Genomic DNA, 22,500 nt, shown 5'->3' on the forward strand with positions numbered 1-22,500 from the left:
TTGGAGGGGAATGATGGGTTGATTACGGACAGGTGTCAGTGATCAGGCTCGTTATGATGGGCTGATTACGGACAGGTGTCAGTGATCAGACTCATTGTTCCACTGGTCTATTTAACCTGTGTGTGTTTGTTCCCTTGGGAGATGAGTAGGGCAGGAAGTACCTGCCGCACGGAGACACGGAGAGACCGAGAGAGAGAGAGCCGCGGCGAGCCAGCACGAGACCCCGAAAGGGGGTGAGGTGCAGGGAGCCGGACGGACGGAGCGGGTCCCGAAAGGGAGGACTAGCGGGGCGAGAGCGAGGGCTCAGCCAAGGAGCGGAATAGCGGGGCGAGAGCGAGGGCTCAGCCAAGGAGCGGAATAGCGGGGCGAGAGCGAGGGCTCAGCCAAGGAGCGGAATAGCGGGGCGAGAGCGAGGGCTCGGCCAGCAGCGGACGGAGCGGGTCCCGAAAGGGAGAGACAGCGGGAGTGGGGGAAAGACTGGCTCAGCACGTCAGTGACGGTGCTGAGCAGTGTTGGACTAAATAAAACTATTATTCTGCACCATTCCTCTGTGTCAACCTCCCTCTGTGCCTAGAAACTGCTACATCTGGCGCCCAACGTGGGGCACAGAGAGGGGGTCGGCACACACGCCCAGAGGACCATGGACTCATCGGTCCAGGTGGTGGCGCACCTGGCCCGGATGCTACAGGCGCAGGAGGTGATGGCGGCGGAGTTGATGCGGGGGCAGGCGGAGCAGCGGGCCATGCTCCGCGAGCTACTGGACGGCACCGAGCCACCGGTTCGGGCCCAGAGGAGGGGGGTGCGGGACGCGCCGGAGGCCATTCTCGACCCCTCCCCCGACAACCACCTGCCTCGACCGCAGGTTCCAGCCCCGGGCCCAGCCCCGGGCCCGCGCCCTACCCCGACCCCGGCTCCGCGCCAACGGGCCGGCGGGGCGCGGCCTGGGGTACGGCCTAGGGTGGAACCGCGGCGGGAGCCACCAACGCCAGCCCGGAGGACGGGGCGGGACACCGGGGGGAGGAACACACACGGGGGGCCAACCTCCACCCCACAGACGGCCCCACGAGCGGTAGAGGAGGGATGCTGGCGATGCGGACAGCCTGGCCACCTCCGCCGGGAATGCCCCGAGATGGAGGTGGGTCAGGTAATCCGCGTCGTCGGCAGTCCGACCCCTCCCTCGCGTCCAGGACAGGCGTTTTACATCCCAGTAAGGGTACAGCGTGAGACGCACCAGGCGCTGTTGGATTCTGGCGCCCAACAGACCATGATCCACCAGCGCCTGGTTCGACCCGGGGCATTGTTAGAGGCATCGCGGGTTGGGATACTGTGTGTGCATGGGGATTGTCACCAGTATCCGGTGGTCCCCATCGAAATTCGTTATGGGGGGAAAAAGTATAGTGTCAAGGCGGCGGTTAGTCCGAGCCTCATGCACCCCCTAATTTTGGGTTTAGATTGGGCTGGGTTTCCGCAGGTATTAGGGGAAACCACGGGGGTGCGTGCACGACCGACAGGGAAATGTGAGGCGTGCGCAGTGCTCTGCGCTGATGCGAGGGCGTCCGACGCTGCCGAGGAGCCGGCGGAGGCGGTGGGTCCGGCACCCGCAGATCCGCCGCCTGCGTTCCCTCCAGTAGCCGACTTCCCCCTCGAGCAGTCTCGCGACGCCACTCTACGCTCCGCCTATGACCAGGTGATCAGTATTGATGGTGTGCTGGTACGGCCAGACGCTGTGCGCGCCCACCCGTATTTCGTATTGATTAGGGACAGACTGTATAGAGTGAGTCGTGACACTCGCAGGGACGAGGAAACGACCCAGTTGTTGGTACCTAGGAGCCGCCGGAAAGCTATATTTCAGGCGGCGCATTATAACCCGATGGCAGGCCACCTAGGATACGACAAAACACTCAACCGGATAATGGCTCGATTTTATTGGCCGGGGATTCGGGCAGAGGTGCATCTGTGGTGTGCATCCTGCCGCGAGTGCCAATTAGTCAATCCCCCGGCCGTGCCCAGGGCACCGTTGTGCCCCCTTCCCCTGGTAGAGGCACCATTCGACCGGATTGGGATGGATATAATCGGGCCATTTGAACGTTGCTCACAGGGCTATCGGTTCGTGTTAGTCCTCATAGACTACGCGACTCGATACCCCGAGGCAATACCGCTTCGTACTATCTCTGCAAAGAGTGTAGCACAGGCGTTATTCCAGGTCATCTCCCGGGTGGGGATCCCGAAAGAGATCCTCACCGACCAAGGCACTAACTTTATGTCACGAACACTTAGGGAACTTTACGGGTTGTTAGACATTAAGGCGGTCCGAACGAGCGTGTACCACCCAGCTACCGACGGGCTGTGTGAGCGGTTCAATCGGACGCTTAAGTCAATGATCCGTAAGTTCATTCACGAAGATAGTCGTAATTGGCATAAGTGGTTAGACCCTCTGTTGTTCGCAGTGCGGGAAGTACCCCAGGCTTCCACGGGGTTTTCCCCCTTTGAGCTCCTATACGGGCGCAAGCCACGGGGCGTCCTAGACCTGATTAAAGAAAGCTGGGAGGAAGGGTCTAGTGACAGTAAGAATGAAATACAATACGTCCTGGACCTACGAGCAAAGCTCCACGCACTGGGGGTTATGTCACGGGAGCATTTGCTCGAGGCCCAGGAGCGGCAGAAACGGCTGTACGACAGAGGGACTAGACTACGCAATTTCGCACCGGGAGACAAAGTCCTCGTATTACTGCCCACGTCTAGCTCTAAATTACTCGCCAAGTGGCAAGGGCCGTTCGTGGTCACACGGCGAATTGGGGATGTAGACTACGAGGTAGTGCGGTCGGATAGAGGGGATTGCACGCAAATATACCACATCAACCTATTAAAAAAATGGAACGACGTGGTCCCTGTTTCCCTGGTGACGCTACTTCCCGAGCAGGATGAGTTCGGGCCGGAGGTCCCAAAAACGAGTACTAGCGCCCCGGCCTGCGTAGGCGACCATCTCTCGGCGAACCAGCGGGCGGACGTTGATCGATTGCAACATAGGTTCGCAGATGTGTTCTCCCCTATACCCGGTCGTACTCGCCTCATAGAGCATCAGATAGTTACGCCACCGGGGGTTACGGTACGTACGCGGCCATACAGGCTGCCGGCTCACAGACGAGACGTGGTGAGCCGGGAATTAGACTCTATGCTAAAACTGGGCGTGGTCGAGGAGTCGCATAGCGACTGGTGCAGCCCCATCGTGCTGGTGACAAAGCGCGATGGGTCTGTACGGTTCTGTGTGGACTATAGACGGGTGAACGCGGTGTCTAAATTCGATGCCTACCCTATGCCCCGGGTCGACGAGCTCCTGGACCGGCTTGGCACGGCTAAATATTACACAACATTGGATTGCACGAAGGGGTACTGGCAGATACCATTATCGTCGGCAGCCCGGGAAAAAACGGCATTCTCTACCCCGCGGGGGTTATTCCAGTTCACCGCGCTTCCGTTCGGGTTGTTTGGGGCCCCGGCCACGTTTCAGCGGCTGATGGACCGTATTCTGCGGCCGCACTCTGCGTATGCTGCGGCGTACGTAGATGACATTGTCGTCTATGCGGACACCTGGCCGCAGCATATGCAGAGGGTGGCTGCGGTACTACAGTCGCTGAGGCAGGCGGGGCTGACGGCGAACCCGGCGAAGTGCGTGATCGGGCGGGGGGAGATCCGGTATCTGGGGTACATCCTGGGCGGTGGGGAGGTGCGACCGCAGGTGGACAAAACCACTGCGATCGCCGCCGCCCCGCGGCCCAGGACCCGGAAGGACGTGAGGCGGTTCCTGGGACTGGCCAGCTACTACCGGCAGTTTGTGCCGGGGTTCTCGGAGCTGGCCAGCCCCCTTACCGACCTCACCCGGAAGGGGGCCCCGGACCCGGTCCAATGGAGTGAGCGGTGCCAAGTGGCGTTCGATGGGATTAAGAACGCCCTCTGTGGGGAGACAGTCTTGTATGCTCCTAACTTTAACATTCCTTTTTCTCTGCAGACAGACGCGTCGGATAGAGGGCTGGGGGCGGTGCTGACCCAGCAGGTGGAGGGATTCGACCGTCCGGTGCTGTACCTGAGCCGAAAGCTGTCGGAGCGGGAGGGCAGGTACAGCACGGTGGAGAAGGAGTGTCTGGCCATTCGGTGGGCGGTCGGCGCCCTCCGGTACTACCTGCTGGGGCGCTCGTTCACCCTCTACTCCGACCATGCTCCCCTACAGTGGCTCCACCGCATGAAGGACACCAACGCGAGGATCACCCGGTGGTACCTCGCGTTGCAGCCCTTCAACTTCACGGTGGTGCACAGGCCGGGGACGCAGATGGTCGTGGCCGACTTCCTCTCCCGTGATGGGGGGGGGGAGTAGGCTATCGGCCGGTTGTATCCCCGGCCTCGAAACTGGCGGTGGGGATGTGTGGGGAACATGGCGCGTTCTGGCCTGCAGAGGGAGCCAGACTGCCATTGGAGGGGAATGATGGGTTGATTACGGACAGGTGTCAGTGATCAGGCTCGTTATGATGGGCTGATTACGGACAGGTGTCAGTGATCAGACTCATTGTTCCACTGGTCTATTTAACCTGTGTGTTTGTTCCCTCGGGAGATGAGTAGGGCAGGAAGTACCTGCCGCACGGAGACACGGAGAGACCGAGAGAGAGAGAGCCGCGGCGAGCCAGCACGAGACCCCGAAAGGGGGTGAGGTGCAGGGAGCCGGACGGACGGAGCGGGTCCCGAAAGGGAGGACTAGCGGGGCGAGAGCGAGGGCTCAGCCAAGGAGCGGAATAGCGGGGCGAGAGCGAGGGCTCAGCCAAGGAGCGGAATAGCGGGGCGAGAGCGAGGGCTCAGCCAAGGAGCGGAATAGCGGGGCGAGAGCGAGGGCTCGGCCAGCAGCGGACGGAGCGGGTCCCGAAAGGGAGAGACAGCGGGAGTGGGGGAAAGACTGGCTCAGCACGTCAGTGACGGTGCTGAGCAGTGTTGGACTAAATAAAACTATTATTCTGCACCATTCCTCTGTGTCAACCTCCCTCTGTGCCTAGAAACTGCTACAGTAGATTACTTTATTTTAAAGATAAGGAAAACATTTGACTATAAGGTGTAAAATAGTGAAATACCCCTTTAAATGACTCTAACATGAAGGAGATGTAGATGCAGAGTAACTAGACTTGACAGCACACCTGAAGAGCAGTAGAACAGCCTGGGGGAATGTCTGGAAGTTGTTGTTCCTGTTGATGTAGGTGCCGTCTATCAGGGCTATTTTACCAAATATCTGCAGGGGGACAAATTGTAGGTCAATGTGAGTGTGTGTGTGTGTGTGTGTGTGTGTGTGTGTGTGTGTGTCTCTGTGAGTGTGTGTGTGTCTCTGTGTGTATGTGTGTGTGCGAGTGTGTGTGTGTATCAGTTTACAGTACCTGCATCCCGACAACAGCATAAATGAAGAACAGCATGAGGATGAGAAGGGCAACGTAGGGCAGCGCCTGGAACACAACAACCAATCACAACGTCAGACTGCCACACAACAACCAATCACAACGTCAGAATGCCACACAACAACCAATCACAACGTCAGAATATAGCACAGAGACCGAGACGTGGAGCACAGACCTGGAAGGACTTGATGAAAGTCCACAGAAGGTTCCGGATCCCCTCAGAGCGATTCAGCAGTTTCACCAGACGCATGACTCGGAACAGTCGGAAAAAGGTGATGGACACTCGAGCATTTTCCGAATCCTAAATTATGACAATCAACAAATACTGTATGATTATTTTGCCATTCATTTTGTATGAATAGTATACTTTAACTTTGTGACAGAAGTTACTACAATGGTTTGATACATTTTTGTTGTGGCATTGTATGTGATGGCTTGAAACATACCGCAATGGCTTGCATGGGGTTCACCTCCTACAATATCAGAGACACAAAGAGTTCAGTCACTCAAAATGCCCACCTCAGCTTTCACAATGGTGTCTACTTTGACATTATTCCCCACAGAACATGCCAGCATAACACAACTTGTCAAGTCAGTAGCTAAAGATAGAGACCTCACCTCTCACAACATGGTTTCTACAGGTTTCAACATGGTTAGTAGAGGCCAGGAAATCATGTCGTCAATGTTAACATTAGTCCCCTCCTGCATGAGCACCACAACAACATGTCACTCTCGGTAATATGTGATAGTGTCAGGAGAAGTTAATACTTTCAACACATTTTCAGTCACAAATCAAAGTACAGGTATTGTAGCGTCAATGCAATGCCCAGGCAACAGCAAGGCAATGGCTATGCAATACAGTACTCATGCACCACTCATGCAATATGTGACATGGTGTGGTGAAAAGGTCTGCATGCCGGCAATTCTCAAGTCGCCCAAATGACCAAAAAGTTTCTCTTTTAAAAAAAAAAAGTTTTTTGGTTTTTTTCATATAACGAAAGTTTAAGTGTTGAAGAGCCCACTCAATATAACAAACAACAGTTTTAGGATCACTAAATACTTATAATTTGTGAATTGGATTCACTGTATCGTCCTGTCCTGCTTCAGGCTACTGGGTTAGTGATACATGGGTTGTAAACAAACATAAGTTTTTAGGACGTGTTCAAAAGCATGGACTGTGTGATCATTTAATGATGTGTAGTTATGTGTTTTTAGCATGTGGATGTTCTATCAGCATGTTGTGATGTGCTAAACATGCAGTTAGATGTTCATAGTGATGTTCTTTCTTAGCTGCTAGCTAGCTACCAAGCTTACAACCTGCACTTTCATAATCTGTAAAAAACAGAAAAATGCCCTACATGGGGACTTTTTCACCAGACCCTGTCACATATCCATGCAGTGTCTACAACAGTCATACAATGTCTACGCAACATTAGTCTCACTAAGTCGGACATGAGATTCGGGGTTCAAACATCTATTCCATGTTCATGCAGGTGAATAATTACAGCGCAGCCGTGGAGGCAGTAAAGTCCTCCAGAGGTGGCCAGGGCTGCCTGTGAAGGGGGAGAGAGACAGACACAGGAAGTGAGGTCAGACAGGAAGTGAGGTCAGACAGGAAGTGACATCACCAGCTACAGGTGAGGACGGAACAGGAAGGAGAGAGGTGGGTCAGCCATGGGAGGTATGCGTGGAGCATCGGAGGGGAAGAAAGAATGGAAGGTGAAAGACTGCAATGGAGGGAGAGAAAGAAAGAGAAGGTATGTGAGCACATAGAAAAAGACAAAAGGACGACATTCAATTATGCAACAGGATGGACATTTAGACATAAGTGACTTCTGAGGGGTGCATGTCATCATCTGGCAAACGTATATTTTGAGGTGATCTGTCCCTTTATATTACGCCTGGAGTGACAGACACATGGTGAGAGGTGAACCAGGGTGACAACGGTTATTTTCTGCCCATAACAACCAAACTGATTTGGAATCAGAATTCCCAATCTGTTGTAACCTCAAACATCCTATTGGTGAAATCAGAAAGCTGTTCTGGGGTCAGCTGTTAGGGGCATAAAGTAACCAAACAAACAGAGCGTGATGTTCAAGGCGTGGCATGTGGGTGGGGCAAGCGCCAGGTGCTGCAGGACCTTCAAAGGGGGGGTGACACAACAGTGGTGCCCTGTTCAAATACTTCCAAAATACATCCTTCCTTCTCTCCTTTCTTCCTTCATCCCTTGATTTTATTAGGACGAATTTGATTGGTTAAAGCAATGGAGTGGAAACCAGTAACGTAGTGGAGGGTAAACGCATGAAAATGCTGTTTTCCGCACCCTTTTTAATGATAAAATAGTGTTAGCATAATTGTTTGTTCCAAGATTTTAGCATTAGTGGCATTCATCATTTTCTTCATTGTCCAGCATTTACCCACCTTCATTTCCACCACTACATCCCTGTTGGAAACCTGACACTTATTAGATCATTTCAGAGATCAGTAATAGGTTAGGAAAGGGAGGAAGGTAGGATGCATCAAATATTGGAACAGAGCCTGGGCAGGAGGAGGCGGTGTGGCTTGGCATGGTGGGTGTGTAGCAAGGAAAAGAAGTGGAGGATTTGGTCTTGGTGGAGTTCAGGGGGTATTCAGGGGGGCAAATACTGACCGCGTCCTGAGAGCTATTGTTGGGGTGGACAGCTGGCAGGGTAGCCTGGCTTGTGTGTCGCTAAGTGGGCGGGTGGGTGGGGGTACCAAGTTAAACACAGTCCACATAGTCAGCAAACAGTAAAAACAAGTGAAATAAGCTGTAGTGTTTCATAACTCTGTTTTTCTCCCAGGGAAGAGAAATGAAAAAGTTATTTGGAAGACATCCAAATGGTAAACTAGTCACACCACAAAAAAGATACACCGTAACAGTTTCAATGTGTACAACCTCTGTAGTTAGACTATACTTTCTTAGGTGACTACCATGTGCTGCATTCACAAACTGAGTGCTATCAATGGTTTTGAGTGATGGTGAGCACCCAGAAAGAGTATATACTGTATGATATGTGTATTATTGATAGGATACTCACATCAATCTCACTCAGGATGACATCAACAACGCTGCCAATGACAATGACGAAATCAAACACGTTCCAAGGGTCTCCAAAGTAGCCCTGAGGGAAGGATAATGCATCAGATAAGGCATGTATGTGTGTGTGTGTGTGTGTGTGTGTGTGTGTGTGTGTGTGTGTGTGTGTGTGTGTGGATCTGGCATGGAGAATGGATCTGATCTCGAACCGATTTAGTAAGAAGAAAGCAGGTAATGTAGTGCCTTGAAAGAGGCCTCTCCACTACAGGACACTGACCTTGGCTTTGAAGGCCATCAGTTTGAGGATCATCTCTACAGTGAAGAGGACGGTGAAGATCACGTTCAACATGTCGGACAGGTGCGTCACATGGTCCGACTGGTTACAATGCTGGGAGACACAAAAACAACATTTACAAAAAAACGCCACAAAAACAACTGTCGTGGATATAATTGATTCTTGGGCCTTCCTTGAGTGCTAGATTTCGCCACTACTGTAGAGAGACTTACATTTCTCAGTATAACATGATATAAAACCACTACACAACATTTACAAAAAACGCCACAAAAACATACATGATATGGGGAGACATAACACAAGAAATGTTTTAACATGTGAAAGTACTCCTCAACAGCTTGTATTTACTCGTCAAAAGCAGCTACTAACATTATATGTTATTTACCTATGAACTGTTACAAAATTCTTTCTACAACTAGTGGAACAGCCAGATGAGGTGATGTAGTAATGTCTATGTAACCCTCGATCCCTGCTGTGCGATGGGCCTGGTGTTCTCACCTGCATCCCCAGACACATGGTGTTGAGCATGATGAGCAGGAACATGAGGTACTCAAAGTAGCAGGACGTCACGATGTACCACACCTGGTACTGGTACGGGTTCTTAGGAATGTAGCAGCGCAGTGGCCTCGCTTTCAGAGCGTACTGGACACACTGGCGCTGTTAGGGTTAAAGAGAATACATGGAGGAAGTAAGTCAAATATAAAGTGATTAATACTCATATTTATACAGTCTTTTTCTGTCTTTCAAACATATGGAAAGCAGGTCTCTATTTCTCACTCTCTCACACCCACTCTCTCACACTCTCTGAGACACACACACACACACACACACACGCACACGCACGCACGCGCACGCACGCACGCACACACACACACACGCACGCACGCACGCACACACACACACACACACACCTGGTTCTTGTCCAGCTCGCAGTTCTTGTACTCCTGCTCGCCTTGCTCCTGGAAGGTGACGATAACAAAGCCCACAAAGATGTTCATCATGAAGAAGGCGATGAGGATGAGGTAGATGATGAAGAACACGGAGATGGCGATGCGGTTGTTGTACACAGGCCCCATGTCCTCCATGTTGGAGTCAATGGCCCTGTACAGCAGCCTACACACACACACACACACACACAAAATACAAATTGTCAAAATACAAATGTATATACTATATGGCTAATCCTTTACATAACTGATAACTGGCATTCGTTCATATCTCACTTTGGCCAGCCCTCGAAGGTGGAGACAGTGAAGAGAGCCAGCATGCCGTTAAAGATGTTGTCAAAGTTGAGCTCAGAGTTCTTCCACTCGCGTCTATGGATCTGCATCTCATGGAGGGCACCCTCCTGGTATTTGATGTAGAATCCCCTGGAGGGTGGGGAGTGGGGGAGAAAGAGAGAGGGAAAGAAAGAGAGAGAGAGAGAGAGAGAGGGAGAGAGAAAGGGCATGTAGGAGAAGAAGAGAGAAGAAGAAGAAGAAGAAGAAGAAGAAGAAGAAGAAGCAGCACAGTGAGTGATATGGAGAGAACAAACCATAGAAAGTACTGTAATGTACTGTACAGTGATGTTGTGTGAGAGGATATACAACATGTACAGTAGATAGACAATCTCTTACTTGCACTCCATCTCTGTCATTTTGTCAGGATCCGTGCAGGCATAGAACTTGCCCTGGATTGGTAAACACAAACATTTAGAACAATACAATTGATTGACAATTGGCTTTCATGAGGACATTATTGTGTCTTCTTGTGGCACCATACAGTACATGTACATTGCCTACAGTGCTCACCTTAAAGAGCTGGACTCCTATGCAGGCGAACATGAAGTCCAGCAGCATGGTGACCAGGACAATGTTGCCGATGGTCTTGATGGCCACAAACACACACTGGACCACGTGCTGGTGGTGGGAGAACAAGGGTGAGGTGGACACGTGAGGACAGAAGTAGATATATACGTAGGTTGTGTCCCAATACGTGAGCTTAGAATTATAAGGGTAAATCTCCATTTAGGGTAGTTCAGAGATATTGAGCGTCAACGTTTTTACATTCCATTATGTTTTGTGAGATGGAACCCTTGTTTTTTTATTAATTACTAACTAAAACATTTCAACATTTTAAAAATAACACCACACAGGCATTAATAAACACCTAATAGATCAGATTATGTAAAAAACTCAATTTTGATAAAAATGGAGATAGAACCTTATAATTCTAACGTCACGAATAGTCTTTCCTCTATACTGTATATTGTATCCTCTCTCCTTGCTTCCTTCCTTCCCAAAAGCATTGGAGGAGACTATCCCAGGGAGGAACACTGCCAATGTGTGGAAACTAGGAAGAAGGATGTGAGGAATACAGGACAGACTATTGGGACGCACCCAGAGAGTGTAGGAGTGGAGAGGAGAGGTAGAGAGGTAGAGAGGTCAATGGTACTTGTGGTGGTGAGTTGTCAAGGTAAACTCACCTTGAGACCCTTGGCCCTGTTGATGGCCCTGAGAGGCCTCAGAACCCTCAACACCCTGAGAATCTTCACCACAGAGATGGCACTGGATCTATGCAGGGCAGGTACAATAACACACACTTTACTGATCTATTGTCTCTACTCTATTTATATCTGGAGAAAGATCTAGAGCACATGTTTCACATCTGGGGACAATCACTCAGTGTCCTCTGTAAGTATTTGGACAGTGACACATTTTTCCCTAGACAAGGCAGGTACAATATTACACACATTACTGATCTATCATCTCTATTTCTACCTGGAGAGAGACTACTCCTATCGGCGTGCTAGAGCACACATTTATATCTGGGGAAAATATTCAGAACGCACAATGAAATATGTGACACCACTTGATACACTTCCAGGGACTACTTACTCCATGCACATGGAGAGGAGGGATACGCTGACCACCAGCAGGTCCAGGATGTTAAAGGAGTTCCGGCAGAAGGAGCCAGTGTGTAAAATGGCTCCATATGTGGTCATCTGGAAGAGAGGTGGAAGGATACTGAGGCGGTGAGATATAAGTAAGTATAAGTAGAAACCCACAACAACCACGCAGAGCCCAATGCTGACTCAGCACTGCAGGATAAAACCGACACCAGTCGTTTACGTACCAGTCGTAACGACAGTCCTGTTAATGTGTTGCAAAGGGCAGTCTAAACTAAGTGTGCAGTCCGGAACACATATGTGACACAGTCTGATCATTTGGTCCGCATGTCGGCAACCAATCGAAATATTCAGACTTTTCTTTTGAAACACGAAACTACTTTTCAACGTTGTCGGTGAGTAATCCCCACTGCTATCTAGTTAACTATAACACTACTTTACATTGTTAGCAGGCTCACAAAACAAGCTGTGTTAGTTGACTAGTGATGTGTCATTTTGTATTCACATTTTTCAAAAGATAAGTCTGATCATTACATCGGCATGAGAACCAAAGCATTAGAATGTGTCACATATGGTAGTAATAATGTGTCACCATACCAGAGGTCTTGCTACTTTTAAAGTCTAATCCCCACTATTGAATGACTGTGTTGTTGCTTTCTTAGCATTATACTGTAGATTATATACTACTGAGACAATACAAATGATGCCACTGATACTGCTGAGAGAGCTATCCTAAGTAAGGACTGATCACAAAATACTATAGAATAAAGAGAATAGACTAGAGAATAAAGAGAAAGCAATTCAAACTTCCCAGTTACCTTGAGAACAATTTCAGCGGTGAACACTGAGGTGAAGACTACGTCAGCAGACGCCAGCACCTTCAAGGAAATGAGATGTGAGAAAAACCAAAGACAGTCCTAGAAAATGTGGGTTTGAGGAGGAGAATAGCACAGGCAGATGTATAGGCACCTGGTTCCTGAAGGACATTGGGTCAATGGGGTCCTCAGCGGCCAGGGAGCAACTGCTGAGGAGGATGAAGAGGAGGATGATGTTGGTGAAGGCTGTGGCGTTGATGATCCGATGGCACAGCTTACGGAATCTGGACAAGAAAACATTGTATATTTAAATCCTATCGCAGACATTTATCACACAGGCAGACAGGCAGTCTTTATCATCATCATCATCATCATCATCATCATCATCGTCATCATCATCATCATCATTGTCATTACTTGTTTTGAGGGCCAAAGAGGAAGAAGGCGCTGGCCTCTGGCATCGGTATCACCTCCTCCTTCAGTTGCAGGTCTGCCATTGGACGAGGCCTGGGGCTCTCTGGGATATCAGGCTCCTCCTCTTCATCATCACCTTGATGAGGGGTCAGCACAGGGCTCACATTTAAAAAAAACTGTAAATTCTGCGAAAACTAAATGCCATTGACATGGATGTACATGAATGCACGACAGAACAGGGTTTACCAGGGAAGTCAGCAGGGGGGAATGGGTCCTTGATCTCGTTCACGTGTGACTCAAACTCATCAATTTTGAGCTGTGAAAAAATGATATACATTAGATATCAAGAGTGTATGTCAATATTAACTATACTTTTACGACTCACCCATTATGTGACACAGAGACTACAAAGTTGAAAGAAAACAAAATGGCCGACCTTGGCAGTGGTGGGGATGCTTTCAGTCTTGGACCTCTGTTCTGCCAGCTTCTTGGCCAGGAGGGCCTTCTCCTCTGTGGCCTTATCAGGCATGTTAGCCCTGGGGAAAAGAGGTCCATATGTCTGACTATCCAACCGTTTCTGCTGTCAAACATTACATTGTTGCCTTGACTGTTGACATAACCGTTTGATAAAAGCAGGTTGTTTTGGGTAAGTGTTGTTGAGGAGGATCATTTGATGATTGATTAAGATTGATTGATTAAAGATTGATTAAAAGACACCTGGGCCGAATCTTAACAGTTATTTTTCAATTCTCCTTCTCTACTTATTTTGTAGTCTATGGCTACTATATTGTACCATTGTTTTCTTTTACCGTTTTATGTATGTTTGCATTACCTGCTTCTTTCAGCGGCCCACATAATGTAAAGAGCATCTCATTTATAATAATAATAATAATTCATTAAATGTATATAGCGCTTTTCCGAGGCTCAAAGACGCTGACAATATCGGAGAAACGGAAAACACAGAAACAACAAGCAACAGATAACATGGGCACATGGGGGTTGGTAGGGACAGGGGAGATGGTTAGGGGTAGGGCAGGCTGTATGCATGTCAGGGGGGGTGGCAGGGTTAGGGGAGATGGGTAGGGGTAGGGGAGGTTGTATGCGTGTGCGGGGGGGGTGGCCGGGATGGGGGAGATGGCTAGGGGTAGGGGAGGCTGTAGGCATGGGAGAACAGGTAGGTTTTGAGGTGGGATTTAAAAGTGAGGAGTGAGGGTGAGTCTCTGAGTGGTTGAGGGAGAGAGTTCTAGAGGCGGGCTATATTTCATATAGTGATGCAATGATGTTTTATATATTGAACTTGAACACATTAGAAGAGAAGGTCAGAGGGGCGTAACCTTGGATCTTCTCCTTCAATGTGTTTTGTGGAGGCGAGGAGAGAGTAATCAAGGAATCATGAAAATACTCTTGGAGACTTTGTCCTCACCTGAGTAGCATCTTGCGTTTCTTCTCCTCAGCCTTCTCCTTCTGTGCCATGGTCAGACTCTCTGCCTCCGCCAGGTTGTCGACGGCGATGGCTAAGAAGACGTTCAGCAGGATGTCTGGAGTGCTGGAGGTCAAAGTTCAAAACGGGCAGGAATTTGAAATCGTTCTGTGAGTTTCAGTCACAAGAATAGCTTTTCAGTCTCACACACAAACACGCACACACGCAGGGGGAAGGGGGAAGGATACAGTTTCCGCAGACGAAGAGGATGATGAAGTAGATGCTAACAAGGATCCCAGGCATGACTGGGCCGCCGTACGCCATGACGCCATCATACATCACAGTGTTCCAGTCTTCACCTGTCAGGATCTGGAAGACAGCAGAGACGACGCACTGAGATGCAACACACTACTTTGATAATTATCCTCATGTTGATAATTAGAATACTTCGTTAAAACATTTGCGATAAGTCTTTACATAATTACAGTTCCTTCCTTCTTTATAATAATGGTTTTACAAGCTCAGTGACTTTGGCATCAGTACCTCCCTCTGTAACTGGACCCTGGACTTCCTGACCAACAGTCCCCAGCCCCAGACCCCACCCCAACCACACCTCCTCCACCCTGACCCTGAACACCGGTGTGCCTCAGGGCTGTGTGTTGAGCCCTCTCCTCCACTCCCTCTTCACCCACAACTGTGTGCATGTGCATGGCTCCAATACCATCATCACGTTTGCAGACGCCACCACAGCTGTAGGCCTGATAAGCAACAACGACAAGTCGGCCTACAGGGAGGAGGTTCAGTACCTGGGAGGGTGGTGTGCCTCCAACAACCTGGCCCTCAACACTAAGAAGACCAAGGAACTCATTGTGGATTACAGGAAAACCAGACAATCGAACACCCCCCCCCCCCATCTACATCAACGGGATGGAGGTGGAGCATGTTTCCAGCTTCAAGTTCCTGGGTGTCCACATCTCAGAGGACTTCTCTTGGATCCTCATCTAACTCCACCGTGGTCAAAAAGGCACAGCAGCTAACCCTAACCCTATACTTCCTGAGGAGACTGAAAACAGCCCAGCTGTCTCTCAGGGTTCTGGTCGATTTCTATCGGTACATCATCGAGAGTATTCTGACTAACTGCAGAAGACTAACAGTGTGGTATGGCAGCTGTTCTGTCTCCAACCGGAAGGCCCTGTAATGGTGAAAACCTCTCAGTACATCACCGGTGTCCAACTCCCTGCCATCGACGGCCTCCGGAAGAAGCGGCGTCTGCAGAGGGCGCGAGAAGACACCTCTCACCCCAGTACAGGAGTCAAGGCTCCCGCACCAGCAGGTTCAAGAACAGCTTCTTCCCTGCAGCTGTCAAGCTGCTGAACTCAAAATCCCGGAAGTAGCCTTGCCCCCAACCCACCCACCCCCCTATACCTCTACTTCCCCACCCCTAGCCCCCTCCACCCCCCAACAGGAGGTACATTGCACACACTCCCCCCATACCACTCAGGACTTCAACTTAGCTTTTGCACCACTGCTGTTTTGCACACTATAAATACACCCTAACTGTTCATATTGTATTGATATCCATTGCCCTTGCTCTGCACATCATACTGCACACATCTTAACTGTACATATCATTTTGATATTCATGCTCATATATTGACTTTTTATATTCATATTCATTGCACGTATACTGACTTTATATTAATTTACTTATACTCACCGTAATACTGTATACTGTCCCACCATGCACTGTCCATACATTTATGGCTTTTGCCATGGTTAGATGCCGAACTACATTTCATTGTCTATCTGCCAATGATAATAAAGTTGAATCTAATCTAATCTAAAAAATCGAATCTAATATAACTTAATTTGTCATGTCCTACCTGGAACACGCTGATGAGGGCCTGGGGGAAGCTATCGAAGGTACTGCGTGGTTTATCCACGAAGTTAAACTTCCCCCCGAACACCTGCATGCCCAGCAGGGAGAAGATGACGATGAAGAGGAAGAGGAGGAGGAGGAGGCAGGCAATGGATTTGATAGAGTTCAGGAGGGAGGCCACCAGGTTACTGAGGGAGGTCCAGTACCTGAGAGGAGACACACACACACACACACACACACACACAAACACACATATACACACACACACACACACACACACAGATCAAGCGTGAATGGTAACAATCAATCAATTAATAAACCAATTAATCAATCAACCAAACCATAACAATATAGCGCTTTTCAGGATTCACACTCAGAAATGTCATACAGGATAGTCAGTTTGGTTCCTGGAGGGCTATGGTGTGTGTTAGCTTTGGTCCAACTCTGGGCCAACACACCTGAAACCCTACAATTGGGCCTTGCTTATTCTAGATATTATACTGTGTAATTATGGCTGAATCTCCATCCACCCTTGGTGATTTTGAGCAGAAGCAGCACAACCACAACCATAACCACAACCATGACCACAACCATTCTAGAGGTATTTAACTTAATGACATTGAGCAGACGCAGCAGATGGATTATGGGCAGAGATATGAGACCACTAGAAACTGAATTTGAATTACTGACATTTGAATTTGAATTGCTCAATTTGAATACTTACATTTAAAAAAAGAATTTGAATCACATAATTTGAATTTGTATTGTACTGAATGGTTTCAAAGCAAATAAATTCATTTTCAAATTATGCTACTCAGATTCAGTTTTTCAATTCAGTTATTCAAGTTAAACAATACAAATTCAAATTATGTGATTCAAATTCATTTTTTAAATTAAAGTATTCAAATTGAGCAATTCAAATTCAAATGTCATTAATTCAAATTCAGTTTCTAGTGGCACATATCTCTGCCCATAATGGATGACCATGACCATTCTATATGGTCCATATCTATGGCTGAAGTTCCTACTTGGTGACTTTGAGCAGACGCAGCAGGCGGATGCAGCGCAGCACGGAGATGCCCATGACCGACATGATGTTCATGTTGACCAGGATGATCTCCAGCACGCCAGTGGAGACCACGAAGCAGTCGAAGCGGTTGAACAGTGACATGAAGTAGGAGGGCAGACCCAGGGCGTAGATCTTCATGAACATCTCAATGGCGAACATGGACAGCAGGAACTTGTTGGCGTTGTCTGGAAGAGGATGAAGGATGAGGGTGGAATGAGGGAGGGGAGGATCTTTTGTTTTTTTATGCTAAAGATATAATATACAGTATGTAGACCCTGACCTTGCCAGTTGGTGAGGCTCTGGGACTGTTGGTGGTGTTCAGTAGCGATGGCCAGCGTGTTGAGGAACACCAGCAGGATCACCCACCAGTAGAACAGATTGGACTTCACATATCCGAGACACTTACGACGGAAGAAACGGTTCCATTTACGGGCTTGCTTACTGAACGGGGCGGACAGAGAAGGAGAGAGGAGGAGGCCGGGAGGTTAAACACAGGAGAAGAGGAGGAGAAGAGAAGAGGGGGAAGGCAGGAGAGAGGATACTAGGATGTCACCCCTCCAATAAAATCAAGCTTAAAGCTGAAGCATGTCGTTTTGCAGATGGCCTCCCTCTCTGGTTACGCTCAAACTTTTAATAATATACATATGCTGTTCTAATAACAGCAAACATGTGCATATCCTTGTAAACAAACAAAACATTAAATAGATACCTAAAGTCCACTGCTCACCCTCAACACTAGATTTTAGAAAGCGATTTGTTTCGACCAAAACAGCTGTGACACCTAACATTATTATATCTTATTATATCTTATTATCTCAGTCCTTGGTCACGGAACCCAAAAGGATCTACATGGAACCTAAAGGGTCTACATGGAACCTAAAGGGTCTACATGGAACCTAAAGGGTCTACATGGAACCTAAAGAGTTATTCTAGCTGTGCCCCTACAGGGATAAGTCTTGCAGAAAAACACTGTATTGATGTGCAGTACTCACTAGTAGTAGATGATGCGCTGCATGGTGTCCATGTTGCTGACACTCCCTGGCTCTGAGTCTCCATCCTCCAGAGGGAGTAGACCTGGGGACACATGGTGATGTCACTTTGCTGCTGTGTTATAGTGACCTGCTCTGCTCTGTTCTTCATTGTCTATTCTATTTTCACATTCTATTCTCTGTGGATTGTTTCTAACAGTGGTGTGTAGTGTGAGGCAGGGAAGGCAGTGCATTAACAGTTGAGAAAGAGTTTTATGTAAAGAGCAGAATAAAACTGCATCATTTTGTCAAGAAGTATGAGAGAATAGAGAGAGAGACAGAGCGTTGAGATTTGAAGACGAATGGAATAGTTTACAGCAGTGACGCCAGTATTGGTGTGGTCAGAAAACTTTGAATGGCCTGCTAGCAATATGAGAGGAGTTGCTCCAGGTGTTTATTCACAGGTTGAATCTCATGTTGAGTCGAGGGGCAAAGTGCAGATAACAAGAGAGCATGACTGCCTTCCTAAGGTTTGTTCTCATCTGCCTCCTCAAAGTCCAGAGGCAGGAATCACCACCACTGTTGGCGAGTTTAGGATTATAAGGTTCTATCTCTGTTTAGGGCAGTTCAGAGATATTGAGCGTCAAAGTTTTTACATTACATTATGTTTTGTGAGATGGAACCTTGGTATTTTATGAATTACTAACTCAAAAATGTCAACATTGTAAAAATAACACCACACAGGCATGAATAAACACCTAATGGATCAGATTATGTAAAAAACTACATTTTGACAAAAACTGAGATAGAACCTTATAATTCTAAGCTCACGTGTTGGCAGGTGGTAGGGATATGGTGTGGTGCTCTCTCTTTCATATTCCATTATATTTGTTTGATTGATACAGTGTGTTGGTGTGTGATAGGGTTAGGGGTGAGGACAGTGTTACCTTGTCCCTCCTGGTCGTTGTCCATGACCTCAGCCTGCGTGATCCACTCCATGTAGCCCTTCACATCCTCATCTAGCTGCTGGGTCTCCCTCAGCTGCTGGTACTCTCCCCGAGACTTGGCCTTCTCTCGCTCCTTAGTAAACTCCCTGACAGTGAGGAGAGAGATAGAGAGAATAGAGAGAGAGAAAGAGAGAGAGAGACAGAAAGAGAGAGAGAGATAGAGAGAAAACAATTATTCAATCAATCAAACCATAACGGGGGTAGTCAATTTGTATGAAGATAGGTATGGGACTTTATTCGTGAGGTTGTAGGTTCGTTTTGTGCACTTGTATCTAGAAATGTGCACTTGTAAAATAAATATTTGCACTTGTATCTTGAAAGTTGCACTTGCAGATTTGAAGTCCCATATCTATCTTCATACATAGAATGGATCAGGGTGAGAGTAGACAATGGGTCAGGGTGAGAGTAGAGAACGGGTCATGGTGAGAGTAGAGAATGGGTCATGGTGAGAGTAGAGAATGGGTCAGGCTGAGAGTAGAGAATGGGTCAGGGTGAGAGTAGAGAATGGGTCATGGTGAGAGTATAGAATGGGTCATGGTGAGAGTAGAGAATGGGTCATGGTGAGAGTAGAGAATGGGTCATGGTGAGAGTAGAGAATGGGTCAGGGTGAGAGTAGAGAATGGGTCATGGTGAGAGTAGAGAATGGATCAGGGTGAGAGTAGAGAATGGGTCATGGTGAGAGTAGAGAATGGGTCAGGGTGAGAGTAGAGAATGGATCATGGTGAGAGTAGAGAATGGGTCAGGGTGAGAGTAGAGAATGGGTCAGGGTGAGAGTAGAGAATGGGTCATGGTGAGAGTAGATAATGGGTCATGGTGAGAGTAGAGAATGGGTCAGGGTGAGAGTAGAGAATGGATCAGGGTGAGAGTAGAGAATGGGTCATGGTGAGAGTAGAGAATGGGTCAGGGTGAGAGTAGAGAATGGATCATGGTGAGAGTAGAGAATGGGTCAGGGTGAGAGTAGAGAATGGGTCAGGGTGAGAGTAGAGAATGGGTCATGGTGAGAGTAGATAATGGGTCATGGTGAGAGTAGAGAATGGGTCAGGGTGAGAGTAGAGAATGGGTCATGGTGAGAGTAGAGAATGGGTCAGGGTGAGAGTAGAGAATGGATCAGGGTGAGAGTAGAGAATGGGTCATGGTGAGAGTAGAGAACGGGTCAGGGTGAGAGTAGAGAATGGGTCATGGTGAGAGTAGAGAATGGGTCAGGGTGAGAGCACTTACCCACTGAGCACGCCCAGTACCAAGTTGAGCACAAAGAAGGAGCCAATCAGGATGAGAGTCAAAAAGAACATCCAGGGCCACTCCATACCGATAGCATCATTCACCTGGAAGAGAGAGGGGAGGGAGGGAGGAGAGTGTGAGATAAACAGACAGGTAACACCACAGATTGGTAGAGAGAGGAGAGGAGTGGGCATGGGAGAGATGAGAGGAAGATATAGCGAAGGTTAAGACTCTATCCCTCTAACAAAGTTGTGTAACATTGTTTAGTATCCATAATAACACATCTCAGTACCCAGTAGAGGACGTCTGTCCATCCCTGGGTGGTGATACACTGGTAGACAGTCAGCATGGAGAAGCCCAGGTTGTCGAAGTGTGTGATGCCGTGGTTGGGTCCCGGCCAGCCCGCTCTGCACTCCGTCCCGTTGATGGTGCAGCGACGCCCGTTACCCGCCTGGGCGCACGGAGACGCCTTCTCATTCTCCACCGTGGCTATAATATCTGCAGCACAGGGGGAGAGTCAGGGAGGGTGTGGGTGTGGGTGTGTGTGTGTGTGTGTGTGTGTGTGTGTGTGTGTGTGTGTGTGTGTGTGTTTGTGTGTGTGTGTGTATGTGTGTGTGTGTGTGTGTGTGTGTGTGTGTGTGTGTGTGTGTGTGTGTGTGTGTGTGTGTGTCTCTGTGTGTTTGGGTGAATCTCATGTTCTCATGAGACTACGTGTACTACCTGTGCCAACATAGTAGCAGGTCTTATGCATCTTGCACTTGAAGAGCTCCAGACCCACAATGGCATAAATAGTGACCATGAAGAAGACCAGCAAGGCGATGTGGAACAGAGGCAACATGGATTTCAGAATGGAGTTCATCACCACCTGCAGGCCTGGAGGGGAAAGACAGGATGGATTTGAAAGATTGGAGAATCAAAGAACGAATCATCATTTAGCCAAATATGGACACTGAGCTCAGGAAAAAACTAAAAAGGTGCCCAGTTCCAAATCAACCTCTGGCGATTTGGTCTGGTCTGGTCTGGTTTGGTCTGGTTTGGTCTGGTCTGGTTTGGTCTGGTTTGGTCTGGTTTGGTTTGGTTTGGTCTGGTTTGGTCTGGTTTGGTCTGGTTTCTTACTGGGGACTCCTGAGACGAGGCGCAGGGGCCGGAGCACCCTGAACGCCCTGAGAGCCTTCATGTCAAAGCCCCCCCCCTTCTCTCCCGAAGCCTCCACCCCACTGATGTGGTTGATGGAGTCCATCAGGACGGTGAACAGCCTGATAGGAGAGAAAACTGCGGTAATAATCAACCTTTCAACAGAGAAGCGTTTCATAATACCACACATTCTTGTTATTGTATTTCGTATATAATACTAACTAAATACTAGATACTAGATAAACATAAACAGTAGTACATACTAGACACTAGATAAACATATACAATAACATGGTTTCCATTACATCGTTTTCACCAATCCAGTAATTTGTTTGATTATACTGATTGTTGAGCATGATTGTCATTAGTGTTTATTATGTATGTAATAATGTATGTCATTTATCATTCCTGTTAAGTTCAGAATAGATTTCAAGATCCTTCTGCTTGTTTATAAAGCTCTCACTGGCACAGCACCAGAATATCTGAAAGACCTTTTGCTAGCATATCAGCCCAATAGAGCTCACAGGTCTTCTAACGCTGGTTTTCTCTGTGTACCACATGTACAAAAGAAGAGATTTGGTGAGGCTGCAATAATAATTAAATAATAATAATAATAATAATAATAATAATAATAATAAAAATAACCTTTATTTGTATAGCACTTTTCCTGCAAGCGTTGATGACTAAATAATTAAATGATGATTATATAATGATTAAAGCACTTTGAGCTGCAACGTTTGCAGGAAAGGTGCTATACAAATAAAGGTTATTATTATTATGATTATTATTTATTATCTACTGTGTGGCTCTTGAATACGGACAAGTGTTTCTTACCCCACGGACACACAGACAAAGTCCAATATGTTCCAACAGTTTCGTAAGTAAGCGTCTGCATGAAAGAGGAATCCAT

At 48.0% G+C, this 22,500-nt stretch overlaps 1 protein-coding gene across 1 annotated transcript in view; it reads right to left on the minus strand.

Annotated features, from left to right (window-relative positions):
• The window catches only part of LOC308172933 (dihydropyridine-sensitive L-type skeletal muscle calcium channel subunit alpha-1-like), a gene marked incomplete at both ends in the record, with an annotated part of 36,064 nt that overhangs the window by 6,753 nt on the left and 6,811 nt on the right, over positions 1 to 22,500 (minus strand). The window contains 31 exons of the mRNA XM_080547898.1: positions 5,175 to 5,266; positions 5,409 to 5,474; positions 5,602 to 5,727; positions 5,873 to 5,899; positions 6,932 to 6,979; positions 8,486 to 8,569; positions 8,762 to 8,872; positions 9,278 to 9,436; positions 9,691 to 9,892; positions 10,003 to 10,149; positions 10,396 to 10,448; positions 10,570 to 10,677; positions 11,244 to 11,331; positions 11,656 to 11,762; positions 12,485 to 12,544; positions 12,636 to 12,765; positions 12,899 to 13,031; positions 13,142 to 13,211; positions 13,332 to 13,431; positions 14,319 to 14,433; positions 14,564 to 14,684; positions 16,199 to 16,400; positions 17,223 to 17,448; positions 17,544 to 17,704; positions 18,256 to 18,337; positions 19,179 to 19,324; positions 20,457 to 20,560; positions 20,749 to 20,954; positions 21,177 to 21,329; positions 21,573 to 21,712; positions 22,425 to 22,500. The exon at positions 22,425 to 22,500 is cut by the window's right edge and continues 64 nt beyond it. Of these exons, the coding sequence (XP_080404024.1) occupies positions 5,175 to 5,266; positions 5,409 to 5,474; positions 5,602 to 5,727; positions 5,873 to 5,899; positions 6,932 to 6,979; positions 8,486 to 8,569; positions 8,762 to 8,872; positions 9,278 to 9,436; positions 9,691 to 9,892; positions 10,003 to 10,149; positions 10,396 to 10,448; positions 10,570 to 10,677; positions 11,244 to 11,331; positions 11,656 to 11,762; positions 12,485 to 12,544; positions 12,636 to 12,765; positions 12,899 to 13,031; positions 13,142 to 13,211; positions 13,332 to 13,431; positions 14,319 to 14,433; positions 14,564 to 14,684; positions 16,199 to 16,400; positions 17,223 to 17,448; positions 17,544 to 17,704; positions 18,256 to 18,337; positions 19,179 to 19,324; positions 20,457 to 20,560; positions 20,749 to 20,954; positions 21,177 to 21,329; positions 21,573 to 21,712; positions 22,425 to 22,500 (3,643 nt within the window). The remainder of the gene's footprint in view (positions 1 to 5,174; positions 5,267 to 5,408; positions 5,475 to 5,601; positions 5,728 to 5,872; positions 5,900 to 6,931; positions 6,980 to 8,485; positions 8,570 to 8,761; positions 8,873 to 9,277; positions 9,437 to 9,690; positions 9,893 to 10,002; positions 10,150 to 10,395; positions 10,449 to 10,569; positions 10,678 to 11,243; positions 11,332 to 11,655; positions 11,763 to 12,484; positions 12,545 to 12,635; positions 12,766 to 12,898; positions 13,032 to 13,141; positions 13,212 to 13,331; positions 13,432 to 14,318; positions 14,434 to 14,563; positions 14,685 to 16,198; positions 16,401 to 17,222; positions 17,449 to 17,543; positions 17,705 to 18,255; positions 18,338 to 19,178; positions 19,325 to 20,456; positions 20,561 to 20,748; positions 20,955 to 21,176; positions 21,330 to 21,572; positions 21,713 to 22,424) is intronic.

This window comes from Nansenia antarctica, assembly GCF_963989245.1.
Source record: "Nansenia antarctica genome assembly, chromosome: 18".
NCBI lineage: Eukaryota > Metazoa > Chordata > Actinopteri > Argentiniformes > Microstomatidae > Nansenia > Nansenia antarctica.